The sequence below is a fragment of the Solenopsis invicta genome, chromosome 12 (assembly GCF_016802725.1).
Source record: "Solenopsis invicta isolate M01_SB chromosome 12, UNIL_Sinv_3.0, whole genome shotgun sequence".
Taxonomy (NCBI): Eukaryota; Metazoa; Arthropoda; class Insecta; order Hymenoptera; family Formicidae; genus Solenopsis; species Solenopsis invicta.
In genome coordinates, this window is record NC_052675.1 from 1,094,217 (window position 1) to 1,109,807 (window position 15,591).

At 35.0% G+C, this 15,591-nt stretch overlaps 1 protein-coding gene across 5 annotated transcripts in view; it reads right to left on the reverse strand.

The window, feature by feature from the left end:
• The window catches only part of LOC113004403, a 45,914-nt gene that overhangs the window by 14,286 nt on the left and 16,037 nt on the right, over window positions 1-15,591 (reverse strand). The window contains exons 1-3 of one of the 5 annotated variants that reach the window (XM_011170599.3): window positions 10,087-11,979; window positions 9,415-9,645; window positions 7,431-7,563 (exon numbers count right to left, since the gene is read on the reverse strand). In XM_011170599.3, coding sequence (XP_011168901.3) covers window positions 9,437-9,645; window positions 10,087-10,696 — 819 coding nt within the window. In that variant the 5' untranslated portion in view covers window positions 10,697-11,979 and the 3' untranslated portion in view covers window positions 7,431-7,563; window positions 9,415-9,436. Of the gene's footprint in view, window positions 1-7,374; window positions 7,564-9,414; window positions 11,980-15,591 lie in introns of those variants that run through there. The other 4 variants (XM_039456308.1, XM_039456307.1, XM_039456306.1 and 1 more) reach the window with 4 other exon arrangements.

Consider the following 15,591-nt stretch of genomic DNA (forward strand, 5'->3'; position numbering starts at 1 on the left):
AGATGTAGTAATAATAAAGTTGGTTAGGTAGAAAACCAATAATCTAATAATAATCAAGCAACTATCTTATAAAATACTCACCAATATTTACTCACATAATAAAAATATATACACGTATATACATATCTCGCAATTAATATGTGCATTCTTAAGGCTAAAAAGTCTGCAACCATTCTCTTATATGCAAATCGAACGCACTAACCCAAGACTGCTGACTGAGAACCCACAAGCGGTCGAAGTGGTAAAAGTAGACTCACCCACTCGATTCTGAATACATCTGAAGGACATGCGGAAGGATTTTAAGAAAATGCAAAGGGATTTAAATAAAAAGGCGAGCCGAAAGGCACAATTGTTACAACCTATAATTGATTACGCAATAAGCGGAGAACCAGTAGTTACACGAGAAGGACAAAAATGGAAAAGAGGAATCATTACAGATGGAATCGAAGAAAATGATAAAGTAACTGTAGCCCTGTTAGATTGGGGACGCATCGTCCGAAGACGACCCACAGAAATCTACACGTTAGAAAATAGATTCAAACCCTACCATGACAAGGAGTACCTTGCGGACTGGCTTACCTAAAATCAACCTCGGGAGGACCATGGTCACCAAGAGCAAAAAGGGCAATCAAAGCAATAATCGAAAAGCAAGAAGGATGGATCAATATATTAGGAACCCTAAGGGATGAAGTAGCCCTTGTTGAATTACGATTAAGGAGTGAAAACAAAGGTGAAATCAAAATAAAAGAAATAATGATATTGCTAGGACATGGTGAACATTGCGACGATATTCGATCCGTCCCAGCGGTCGAAGTACCAATGAGTCGCGAGGATCCATGGATCACCACGTGGAGCCAGACCGTAAGCCACGATTCACGAAATAATCAATACCTGAGAGAGGAACTTCGATGCATCACCCTGTTAGAAGGACGACCAATCTATATGAGCCTCGACAACCTACAACTGTTCTGCAGCGACCTGTTATCAGAATATGGCGGCTGATCAAAAATCAAAATATACACCGCTATTCCCGCACAACTTGGTCCATAGGAAATCAGTAGAACACAGAGACAAATGCACAATTTGCAAAGGAAGGATGATAAATATCAGACCAACAAGTAGCTGTAAGGGATGTACTACGGGATATCAACGTGCCTTTAAAAAACGCTTAGACCAAGGATGAGGAATAGCCATCGCAATCACACCTGAGGACTACAACAATCATCGAGAGAACTCCAGCAACCATCGAGAGGGCGAGACATCTACAAATTTTTAATACCGCGTTAACATTATAAGCAACTACATATTTCTTTATACCATCAGGAACAGTAGCAAAAAATTAATGTCCATCAACTATGTCAAAGATAGCACAAGAGTACAGAACTAAGTACTCAAGGAGGGGGAAGAACCTCCCAATTAAGGAAATTCATCGAATACCTTATCCCCGAATAATAATAATAATAATAATAAAAAAAAATATATATATATATATATATGTATATATATATATATATATATATATATATATATATATGTAGTAGTAGTTAAATATATAACTCAATCGATGAATTTTCAATTACAGCATGTAACATGCGGGAGTCCTTCAGCCTCCACTGGGCCGAGTTGTTCTGGGAAGACTATCTATATCTGAGCGATCTCCGGTGTGTTACCAGCTTAGGAAATTTGAGAGTATTTCAACAACTTGATGATTATTCAAAAATTTGCAGCAAATGTTACGTAGTTCTGACACCCGTCGTGAAACTCAGATATACTCGTATATTTAGGCACCATCTAGTCCATGTAAACGCCGTGCGCCAAACCCATTGCGCTATATGTCACGAAATAATGGTAATGATTAGAATGGCCAAATCTTGTCAGGATTGCCTAGAACGTTTCGACCACGCCGACAGAACACTCCTAAATGCCGGCCACGGCATACCTGTAGCCGTTCCCCCAAGGGAAACTTAAGATTACACAAGCGTAGTGTTACGTATAATACTAAGGGAAAATAAGATTGCATTAGGATAAAAAAAGAATAACAATTTCTCAAAATTTACTGAACTGATCGTCACTTGTATTTGAGCATAAGGTAAAACGAGGAAAATCTTCCTTTGTTCCTTTTATATGTATACATCTATTCACTACTTGATCGATTACAGCACACGTATACGCAAAAGATGTCTGCAATTCGCAACTTCTGCTGGGGAAAAAAGGGACGAGAAGAAGAAGAAAAATTTTCATCACGTTGTCTGAGCACTGTCATACTCATGGGAAAACTCCGATGCGTCACTACATTGAGAGGACGCCCGATATATCAACGATTTATCAGTTATAAAAAAATATGTGAAGGTTGCTACCTGGCAATGACATTCGACCAACAAAGAAAATACGCGGCTGTTTCAGCACACCTCCTGGCCCACATGGATTTTCTCCACAACCAGGACAAGTGCACCTGCTGTCTGCAGGTAATGCTGAGATATAGGGATATTGAAGAATGCCAGGAGTGCCTCAATACATTCGAATACGCAGACATCGTGGGCCTGAAAATGGGATGGGGGTACCCCTCTATTGGTCAACAAAGGTATCATAGACCCGGTTAGACCAGATGAATGATTCTCCCCTGCTGTTAACCGCGATCAAGTAGTGTTCCACATATCAGTACAGGAAAGAAAGAGAGAAATAGGTAAACCTTGTGCCAAAGATAACTATAAATGTATATTTTACCAAAGATAACATAACACCTAGCACCGCAAGCGTAACCTCGGTAGTTTAGGTAATTAATAGGGGACAAATAAGCAATCAGAAGCATAGATGAAAAAAAAATAATAAAAATTTACCTTTTCTTCCATGTCTTTACAATTAGGAATAAAGAGAAGAATATATGCATAATTATAAACATACATATTCATAAACGATTATATATATATATATATATATATATATATATAAAAAATCGTTTTAATATATATATTCTACTCAAAATAACGTAAGGACCTTAATTCTGTATAAGCATCTTAAATACTAAGCTAACTAACAATAAACAATTAAGCAGCTAGCGATAGACCAATAAGTATTCGATAGACCAATAAGTATTCGATAGACCAATAGGTATATCACACGAAGAAAAGAAAAGAGATTTAAATTTGCCTTTTCTTTCCGTCATTACTCACACGTAGGATACGGATACGTATATATAAATATACATATATATAATTATACTCATATGATAGAATAAAAGTGAAAAAATGGAGAAGAAAATTATGTGAGAAAGGTATATATATATATATATATATATATATATATATATATATATATATATATATTTCTATCAACAAATTATATAAATTAATAACGACAATAATAAAAAAAAAAAAAAAAAAAATTTTATTGATTTATCTTTACAGAGTGTGTAATTGTAAAACACATATTTATATATATATCTTCCGTTGAAATAATATAGAACTCTAACCTTGTGTAAGTACCTTAAACGTTTAGATAATTAAACGAGTGCTAATAAATAAATAAGTGTTTGGGAACACGAAGGAAATAGAAAAGATTCTTTGTCCTTCCTGTTTTCACCCACATATATAGAGAAGAATAAAGGGATAAATATATAAGTATGTAAGAAATGCAAAAAAAAAAAAAATCCTTATAAAAAATATTATTATTATTAAAAAAAAAGGAGGGGAAACCTTTATTATATATTATGCAAATATTTTTATAAGAATATATATATTTATGCCTTGCAGCTATCAGGGAATTATGTAAAACCTTACCAAAAATAAGAATTTTTATATTATAAACGCGGCGCTGGTAGTTAAGTAAATAACACTAAACAAATAAATAACCAGGAATACAAAAAAAAAAAAAGGGAAGGGGATCTGGAGGTCTCCCTTTTCTTTCCTATTTCTATATAACTCACAACGCACACCTGAGCGCATTTAGATATAGATCTTCCCCCTTCGATATAAGAATTAATAGTTGTCGAAGGAAAGGAATCAAATCTCTTTGCAAATGTTGTACATCCCCAACATTTGTCTAAGCCGGGGGGTGTTACGTCCTGCGGAGTAACGATTCTTTCCTTCGCAACCAGCGGATATTCTAATTAACGGGCGAGCGACGGTGATCTCACCCCAATCCCAAGAATTCGGTGACTCTCACGGCAATAACCGGATGTCGCGAATTAAGTAGTTATAAATTCATCAATTGAGGAGATCTGAGGTGACACCGTTGCTCGGTACCGGAAACACTCAAGATAGTAAAATCAGGGATCTGGAAGACGCACGTGTGCATCCCTTTGAGTTCTGATGCCCGACACCCGCATAGCAACAAATCAAAGAATTTTTTGACATTTAATGCTTCTGAGAGTTCAATTGTCAAACCTGCCGCTTTCTCGGATAACAATTACCGAGGAATATAAAAAAGTCGTAAAAGTAAATATTGTACGTGGGTGTATTAATGAATAAAGTGGTGTACACGGCCCTCGAAGGGACAAAGGGAATCATAGATGAAAAATAGTATAAATAGGTGCGTCTTCCAGCGGAGCGCGCAGTACCCAGTTCGTAGTTCGTAGTACACAGTTCACAGTCCGAATCGCAGTTCCGTGGTATCTTGCATGCCCGAGTTCTGCGACTCTCGGATCCGCGGCCTCTAAGCTCGTGCGGAGCACAAATCTCGATCAGGAAGGTGCTATAGCGAAAACCGGCATATCCGGGATCTGGCGGCCGTTCCCCATCGCACTCGCAATTTTGGCTGACTGGAAAGTGCTATAGTGAGAGCGGGCATATTTGGGATCTGCCAACCATTCTCCATCGCACCTGCTATCCTTTTGGCTGAATTGTTCGTCTCCCGCTGAGTCCGGTCCCAGTTTGGAGGTCTGCGGCCCGAGAGTACCACATTTGACAACTCTAATAGTTCAACCAACAAGTAGTAAGTTTCAATTATAAGTTTATTTTTCCTGACGGGCTTTTCTCTCTTACGGGTGATTTATACATATTCACATTACAATTTCCCCTCCAAATCGAATCAAACTCTGTTGGTTCGATTAAATTTTGATTTCCATTCTGGATTAAATCGAGTCTTAGCTCGTTTGATTCAAAGGAAATTATACTCTTATTTTTCTGGATTGAATCAAACTCTGTTTGATTCGATTCAATTTTGATTTCCATTCTGGATTAAATCGAGTCTCGGCTCGTTTGATTCAAAGGAAATTATACCCTTATTCTTCTGGATTGAATCAAACCCTGTTTGATTCGATTCAATTTTGATTTCCATTCTGGATTAAATCGAGTCCCGGCTCGTTTGATTCAAAGGAAATTATACCCTTATTCTTCTGGATTGAATCAAACCCTGTTTGATTCGATTCAATTTTGATTTCCATTCTGGATTAAATCGAGTCCCGGCTCGTTTGATTTAAAGGAAATTATACCCTTATTCTTCTGGATTGAATCAAACCCTGTTTGATTTGATTCAATTTTGATTTCCATTCTGGATTAAATCGAGTTTCGGTTCGATTTGATTCAAAGAAATTTAGACTTTCTGGATTCGAATCGCTATCCTCTGATTCGATTCAGACTCACATTATTTTCTAATTCAACTACCTTCCCCTCTCCTCTCTCCAGCTAAAAACCCTTTTTATTTATTTTTTTTCTTTTTCTATTGTTTTTATTTATTTATTTCCTTTTTTTTCTTCTCTTCTTTCTCTTTCGTATATTAGAGAGAAAAGCGGGTCAAACATTTTGTTATTTTCGTTCTAGTGAATAACCATATTCCACCCAAAATACACAAAAATAAGTCTCGCGCCGGAGCCCGCCACCGTCGCAATCGCAGAAACCGGAGAGCAAGAAAGCTTGCTGCGTCGCTCAATCTCCCTTCTGAAGCAACACCGTTTATCGCTAACTTATTGAAATTAGGAACATTACACAACAAACAATTCAACATCTCAATAACTTCCGGTAACACGCCCACCAATTCTTTCTCTGAACCAGTCGCTCTCGACGAAGAGGAACCGTCGACCCCCTCTGAACACATAAATTTACTCGCTGAACCCTCTTACTCTCCAGTCGCTCTCGACGAAGAGGAACCGTCAACCCCTCCGAACAAGCAAACTCCCCCGCCTCTATTTCGAGTCAACTCACGTATAGGATCTTCCCCGATTCTCCTATCTCCCTGTCTCCACCTCCAAACCCCGAGGTTCCGGACTTCGGGGAGGACGGATTTCTGCGAAGATCTCCGAGCCCCGGGTTCCTCGATCTCGAGGAGGAGGAAGAACCTCCCTTAGAGGCTCCGATCTTCGGATCCCACGATCTCGAGGATGGGCCTCTTCCCCCTTCTCCTGTCCCCAGCGTGGAATATCTAGACGACCTTCCACCACTTCCACCTCGTTCGTTTTTCGCTCCTGGCCCCCTCCAGTCTTTAAACGCCATCCTGTCTGTCCTCCCTTTGTGTTCCAATCCCCTCCCTCCTGGCGCATTTTCAGTCGGGCCCGACCAGTTCGATTTGGAAACCGTTCGCGCCTACCTTCCCCACCTCTCTCCTGACGGAGCTATTCCCGTTTTTTTTCCCCACACGTACCCAAGTTATTGTCTAGTCCCGAAATTAATGTTCCTTAATCATTTTCGCCCCAATTTCGCTACGGTAAGCGAAATTACCGAGTAATATTTCCAGAGAAATATGGACACGATTACACATACACACGTCCGAATACTCTGTTCGTTACACTAATATAGGATATTATAAATGTAAACACATATATATATATATATATGTGTATATATATATATGTGTATTGTTAACCTCGAGCTTTCTATCGCGAGTCTGCGGATTTTTTGTATTATCAAATTATGTTCCTTAACAGCTCTAATCTGTAATAAATTACTTTAACATAGAGTTAATCCTTTTTTTTTATATACATAATTATCTTTCACATTTTCTTTCAATAAATCAATGACCGATTATAAGGAGTTTAATTAATTTCTCCACCTCACTCATAATCTCTTGCTCTATTAAGCCAAGCACTAGGTCCGATCCCGAGGTAAAGCAATTAAATTTGCTGCCACAAAACAGGACCGGGGGACGCAAGACACCCTGAGTGTTTGTCATTGGGCCCCCCGCTGTGGACCCATTGACCCATATATTCTGGGTTGTCGACGCGGCCCTGCCTGTGCCTCGTGGGCACATTCTCAAGCTGTTACGTCTCTCCTTTCTCCCTCCATGTTTTACCTATCCTACTTCAACTCTGGACGTAACAAGATAATTTGTATAATACTAATACTTGTGTACATGTTTCCCTCACAGTCAGTTCCGTACGTTAACAGGTCTGGTCTACAATTATAAAATTCTAAAATATTTGAACATGAATTTGAATATACTCACATTAATTTATCTTCAATGATTTGATTATTATTGTATGTGCAAGTCTCTTGCATGTTTGTTGCATCGAGTGCGTGATTACGAATAGAATGCATATTTTCCGATATTTCCTTTATAAAACTATCAATAGATCGACTGTAATCACCTGTGTGCTTCATTGGTTCGGGAACAACGTTTAAATTTCTTTGTTGTCTGAAAGAAATATAACAATTATGAACAATATTATGTACTGTGATCACAAATAATTTTGTGCATTTAAAATTGATATTACAATGTGGTTATTAAAGTATAAATCAGGTTGGCTTTATACATTCATGCAATGATTTTTACACGGTTAATATAATTTTGTCGAATGAAGATTATAATCGTGATACTACTAAAATTTATTTACGAATCTTTCATAGTTGAATTTAAAGCTGTATCAATTGATTTGCTTGTGTTAGTTGCATCGGTATAAGGAATAAAGGTGTCATTTTTTGACATATTTTGTACAAGTGCTCCAAGTTTGTTTAACTCCGTTTGCATTGAATATTGCTGGCTGTTCTTTTTTTCTGCTTTCTACGTTCTTCTTCCGAAGATGTAGTCATTATATTCTTTGGCGTTTTAATTACTCGTCCACTTATACTTGATTTTCTATAATATCTATTTTTTATCATTCTTTTCTTGCTATCCTCCATATTTGTTTGCTTTAATGGATAAAAAAGTTTGCGTTGGAATGTAAGTTACACTGCTTGTATAATATTTTGAAATGGTTGAGTGATTACTATGAGTGAAAAATTACTGATATTTCTCATTGACATTATATGATCTATGTGTAAGTTTGTACATATTAAAATGTATTATTTTTGAATTGCATACTATGTGGAATTTTACTGAAATGTATACTTGCAGTATATATTTGTTTTAATTATTGACAGAAATAGTATGTATACAAGTTTATTATTAGTTACTATTTTATAAAATTTATTTAATATTGAATTTATGAATTATTTAATAGTCAGGTTGTATCAAGGGTGTAATGAGCGACACACAGATCCATTCATTTCTAATAATGCGCTCTTCTTGACCTTCTCTACCGCTCCACTTCGGCATCCTGTACATCTTGCCTTTAACATCTCTTAAATTGATTGTTTCAAATGCAGTTGACAAGTTTGAACAGTGATATCCTCCTATCACATCAGATGTTATACCAACATTGTATGGATGAATCTGTATTCAAAATTTTCTAACGATAAACAGCGTGTTCCTTTCTGAATGCATTATATTCTCTATAACGCAGATTTCTCCATTATTTATGATGCAACAACTATCACGAAGAGCGGTAGAGAACGTTATATTTCCAACTTGCATTTTTCGATATTGCCGGTAATGATAGGCAGGCTCAATGAGAGGTCCGTGTGGATTTTTGAAAAACGAATGTGGATTCCCTTGTCGACGGGAATTAAAACAAGACCATTTAATTCATAAATTCTTCTGTAAAACTGTTGTAGAGGCAAGTGCGGTTTTCGTATAAATTTCCTGAATTCACGCATATTGTTTTCATAACAAAACGCACTATACGAATCTATAACGGGCCTAATCGCATAACATCATCGACTACGTGCAGAAGACCATGGATATTATATGAGAGAAACTGTTCTCCATACAGTTCCTCGCACATGATGACGTAGATCATGTGCTGTAATGATACTTGGCAGTACAAGTACATTTCAAAACATTTTCCAAACTAAGGAGACTCAGTACATAGTGTAAGAGAAGAAAATGTTTGTAATGATCTTTGTCTAAAATATTTTCTAGGACAGCTGGAGCTGTATATAGCAAGAGTTGCCTAAATTCTGTGCCTTTAAACTGATGAAACATGGAGATTTTATTTGGACGACGATTAAATTCCGTGGGGCAGTAGATTTGAAGTTCCGTCATTCTTGAATCCAAAACATCTAACTTTCTTTTAGTAAATTTTTCATGTCTATATTTTCCATAAACATGACTGGCCAACACTTTCTTCACATTCCCGATATATAAAAGAGTTCAAAAGGAACTTACGTTACTAGTCCTAATACTTGATTTAAGGGACTTGGCCCTTTGTGATGATCTTCATCCACCATTTCGCTATATTCTTCATCATTCTTAGCGGGTGACAAGTCCCGGGAAAAATCGTCGTTTCCCGAAATAATGACGTCACTGCAGAACGACGTCCTTCAATTTTGCATTTCGAACATGCGTTAGATGATATATGCCCATAGTGATTTAATGCAAAAGCTCTCGCTGGTGCATCTGCAATAAAGCATCGAATTTGAATTGGATACCACCGATCGTTTATGAGGATACCACTTTCTTCACGAATTTCTACGAGTTCTTGAACAAAATATTCAAAAAATTGAAAACAATTTGATGGTTTTTGTGTTCCTTTAAAGACATCCGCTACAATTGGTCTTTTATCAATACAATTATAAATCCGATATTGAAAAGACCAAAATTGGTTCGTGCCACTCTTATGAATTTGAGCGCCGTCTGTGTTAAAATCAATTTGTATTGTTTCAGGCAAGGTATTTTCGGGAAAGGTTTTCAATTTTTTTATAAGGGTACTTTTGAAACCCAAGTAAAGATATTCTCCTCCATTGATATATTGAACGAGCCGCGAGGCCACATCAGTAGGAGTTTTAAGTAACGTTCTCGTGTGTTTCGGCAAAAAAGTGAGATTAAATGGGAACTCACGCAATGTGTTCAGCAGTATGTTGCCTTGCTTATGGTTTAAATTAGTCAATAAAAATGATTGTCTCAGTGCTTTTAACTTCAGGTCATTCAGATTTTGATGCATATTATTATTTTCGGAAGAGTTTGACATATTTTCATTACTATGAACATCTGCATTGTCCTCGCTTCCTTCGTCATCTGCATTGTTCTCGCTTTCTTCGTCTTCTTCATTAGTTTCGTCAGTGTTTATTTCTTGCTCCTGCATTTCTTCTTCTGTTGTGCCTTCACTATCATTAATATCTTCATTTCCATCAGAAGTATCAAAAGTATGAATGTCAGTAGTCGATTCGTCATTACGGAGAGCGTCACCTGTAGATGTAGATGGAGCACGATGCGATGCCGAAATTTGCACCGATTCATTGTCAGACGACATATTGCCCGATTCGTTATTTGCGAACTGACAGACGTTTGGATAATTTTTTCTTGCGTCTAATCGTCTTCTCTTTTGTTTCATATTAAGGTTGAGAAAGTGCTTATATTTTTTTGACATGCCTCGTTCAATTTTGCCTACTGCTGCTATAAACAGGGCCAAGCAAATAATTTTAAAGATAGAAGATTTAAAAGATGTCATAATTACAACTTTTGTAACAAATTGAACAGTGCAGTGCGTATATAGGCGTTCGGTCGAGAAATAGTTTTTGGGTAAAATTCTGTGTAGTCAAAATCACCATTGCATGCATAGAAAGCAGTTATATTTAAATTGTAGTAGAGTTTTTAGAGTGTAAGAAATTGTAGATTTATATGTGTATTTATACATATTGTAAAATTTAGTAAATTTTGAAAGTCATATTAGTGGCTCTTAATATGTAAGGAATATAGATATGTATATTTGTGTGTATTGTAAAAATTATTAAAAAGACTTTAAATATTTTATGCAACATTTTGGACAAGAAAAAAACTTTTTTTCCTCAAGAAATGTTTATTGACGTTTAAAAATATATTTATGAAAATATTGCCAACGTTTAAAACTACGCGTCTGTGTAGTTACACTTTTTTGTCAAAATAATTGAAATGAATTGAAAACGGAACATTTGAATACATTATGCAATAGAAAATTGTACATACAATACATGCTCCAAGTATATTACAATTAAGTATGAAATGACAATTAATTTTGTGTACATAAAAATGGAGTGTATACACAAAAGTTCACCATTTAGTGTGAAATGTATATGCTTACATACACAAATACATGCAATTTTATTAATAGTACACATTATTTATTTACTCATAAATCAATTCACATTTTATAATATTCATCGGACATGCAAAATCTAAAAATTTACTATAATATTTGTCACAGTAAAAAATTAACAATTTTAAAATGCAGTAAACGAAATTTTAAAACTCTCTGATGTACTCTGTATTCCCTACTCTTATTAGGGGATTTGCTGAGGTGGCTCCAACTTAATAAAACTCGGGATTTAGACTTTTTACATGATAAAATCTTTTTTATCTCTTTTTTAAGAAAATTTTAAAAATTGTTTAATTTTGCTTTAATTTTTATCTTTTTTCAAATATTAATTAATTAAAAACTCTATTTTTTATAGCAAATTTATTTAAAAATTGTAGTATACGTAACAAATTTTTTAAAACCTCATACATACAAGATAGCAGAATTTTTAGTAAAAAAATAAATTTAATAAAAATTAATTGGATCTAAAGACTCGATCTGACATACAATGTCCCTTATATAAATATATGTACATCTATTAGATTAATTAATAAATTAAATGAATAAATAACTAGATAAATAAATTAAATCGATAAATTAATAAGTCGATCAAATTAAATTCAGAATCATGTTAGAATTCATATTAGAATTATCAATTGAAGCAAATTTTATTAATTATTAGTAGTTAATAAAAAAATAAGAACTCATAAAACTCGAAAAAATTCAATAAAACCCCAAAAAACCCAATAAAATCCGAAAAAACCCTACTGGGTTAGGTTTTTTTAAAAAAAAAACCAAGATTTTTTCAAATCCTGCTTATTAGTAAATTAAAAATTTTGTTTCATAGAGTATAAACATAATCTATCAATAAAACATATAATATATGAAAACGACATACATTTTCTGTTACTTTTTTTACAGACAGTAATTATATTTCAGTCTTTTTAAAATGGAATTAAAATGTAAACCATGAAGGTTAAAAGGAAATTTTTATTTAACTTATACTGCAGATATATAGTGATACATATAAGAAAATATTTGGTGTACTGAAGGTGATTCACCATCATAGATTGTTAATGTAAATATCATGAAATTTTTATGATTTTTATATCATGAAAACTAACATGTCTTTCTAGACATAATGTGATTAACAATATTTGATAGAGAATCAGTTTCACCTTCAATACGACACTAATTATTTTCTTATATAGCCCTATTCTTATATTTTCTTATATACCCAAATAGCACAGAGAATTCAAAAAGTTAAAAAGAGAATTCAGGTTTATATCACCAATACTGGGTTCATTTTGAAATGCCAAAAGAATTCTTTTTCTGAAAAAAAAAGAAAAAGTCAAGAAAGAATTCTTTTTGCCTTTCAAAATGAACTCAGTATTGGTAATATAAACCTGAATTCTTTTTGAATGCTGTGTGTTATATGGCTATCCATTATAATTATGTATGTCTGCAGTCCAAGTTAAATGAAAATTTTCTTTTATCGATAAGTAATGCAATTAATGTAAATTATTATTAAATTGAAAATATAAAACATGATAGAAAAAATGAAATTAATAGTAATATTGATAAAAAAAATCAATAAAAGTTTCTTAGGTTTACAAAACAATAATTATATAATGCACAAGTAAAATCATGAATAAAAAACATGAAAATTCATGAATAGAAATACAGCGATATATATATATATAACATGCATAAAATTAATTAGTATATTAAATTGATGATATTAAATTATAATAATTTGTCTTTTTGCATCAACAAATAATATAACAGTTAATGAGTGTATATAATATTCGAGAGAGACATAATCAAAATAATCGAATTTATATTAAATAATAGAAATATATAATATATTTAAACAAAGAGTATAATATTAGAACGGTCAAATTAACGAGCACAATTAAATAAGCAATTTTGATTACAATTTGAATTACAATAATATAATTAATTAAGTAATACAAATAATTAGGGACGACGTTTCGGCTTTACTTAGCCTTCATCAGCCTATAAAGTACATATATGTAGTAATTAAAAGTTCATTTTGTTTAAATTATCTGAAGATAACAGTTTTCCCTAAATTCTCTTTCTTTATAAAAAACATATCGTGTATCGTATACCGTCTGTGATTCTTTAGATGGCGAACGGGCAATCGTGCATCCGATGTTGTGTATGCGTGTGTGTATGTGTGTGTTTGTGTATGTTTGGCCCAGTGTTGAATCCTTTCAGTAGCACTGACTTTTTCTCCTCCCTTTGCATGATGGGAACTCACGACATGATGAAAACTCACTCGCGGCTCCATATGCAAGTTATTTTTCAAATGTAGTATTTGCCGCGTTTGTTTTCTATATGACGATGGAGTTTATTGTTTTATATGAATCGAAAATTTTCCCGTAGATAAATTAAAGCAACTTACTTGGAAAAGTACTTTGACGGTAATTGTATAAACGTTCGCTATCGTCGATGGTCCTGTTGTTGAGACAGACGGAGCACAAGTGAAGCAGAACCGTTAAAGCAGGAGTCAGTAACGTATCTTTGTATTTAAGCGAGTCGAGTAAACAAAAATAAGAATCATGAAGGAGATCTGTGTTATTCTGTGAGTTTAGTCCGTTTGTTTGTTTTATATGTATCATTTCGGAAATTAATCTCTTTTGGTCATTTTCTTCGGTGTCAAGAATTTTTATTTCCTTCTAATTGAAGGAGTGGTCAAAAAATATTCTATGGTTTGTTATGACTGAGTGTTTTGAAGGATCAAGTTTTATATTATTAATATGCTCTTTTGTTCTAGTCCTCAGTTGCCTCTTCGTCTGCCCCATATATGTGGCATCGCAGTCATTACAGAAAATCTTATAAACATTGCAGTCCCCCTCCATTTTGTCTTTATGTACTTTTATGAAATTGTTGATTTTATTTATGCATCTGTAGCCAACTGTAAATGTATTTTTGTCTAACAGAGATGTTGTTCTTTCAGAAATATTTCAAGTCTCGAATATTCGATCTGTCGTAAAAGATTTCCCCCCTCTTCGATAGAAAGTTTGGGAACATAAGCCTAATCCTCCGCGGTTTGCGCCAAAATCCGTTATTTCGTTGGGAGCTGCTGAGCAAGATCGACGCTCTTTAATTAGGACTCATCATCAAAGTCAAACGTTATTCCGAGGCGGGAGTAAGATAGCCAAAGTTTGCCATTTCCGCTGCATCACACAAAGCCATCGAGATTTCGAGCGTCGATCGAATTGCAACCGTGATCTAGGCATTGCGACGATTTCTGTTTGTAACATAAAATCGTGTAAAAGCGCTTAGACGCGGATCGCGTTCAATCGCTCGCGCGACGATCGTGTCGTATTTTTCTGCACCTATAGTGTTGTCGATCCCCGGAATTGTGGATTCGGCTCGCATAGCACGCAAGCGTCCGTTTTTCTCGTTTTTGCTTGCGCTTCGCTCTCTTCGCACGAAGAATTCCAGTCGCCGTTCCGTCTCGTCCTGCTGAAAATTATTTCAAGCTGTCGCGGATCAAAATTGGCCCATCGGTAACTACAATGAACATTCTTTATTTCAGAGGACAGTTCTTTATTTCAAGTAACTGTTTTTTAAATTTATTTATTTCCCTGAAACTTAATTTTTTTTCTATATTTTAACATTCTGTCCTTTATTTGTCTTTCATTTAACGGAATTTTTTTCAATTAACGTTCAATGTTTAAGATGATACTAAGGAATAAATTCTTATAAAATTAGTTGATAAATTTAATTTTATGCAAAGGCGGTATTAGTTATTTAGCGCTATCAAAGAGACCTACTGTTACCTGCTGTAAATCATATGTCACGTCCGCGACGTTGCGAGTATAAATTTTTTCGACACCGGTATAAAACAGACGGGCAAGCCGGCATTCGCTAACAAATCTAACTGTCAGGTCGCATCCTGTTCTTAACATTTTCCAGCGCCGGATAGTCGCGGCAGAGCGATCTGCACGCACGGCCAGTAAGTCGTAAAATCATATTTAACATTTTCCAGTGACGGAAGGTTGCTAGAAGAAAACTGCGCCTACGACACTCGAAAAGTAATAAAATCTCAATTTAACATTTCTCAGCGCCGGATAGTCGCGGCAGAGCGATCTGCACGCACGGCCAGTAAGTCGTAAAATCATATTTAACATTTTCCAGTGACGGAAGGTTGCTAGAAGGAAACTGCGCCTACGACACTCGAAAAGTAATAAAATCTCAATCCAACATTTTCCAGCGCCGGATGGTCGCGGCGGAGAAGTCCGCTCGCACGGCACTTGAAA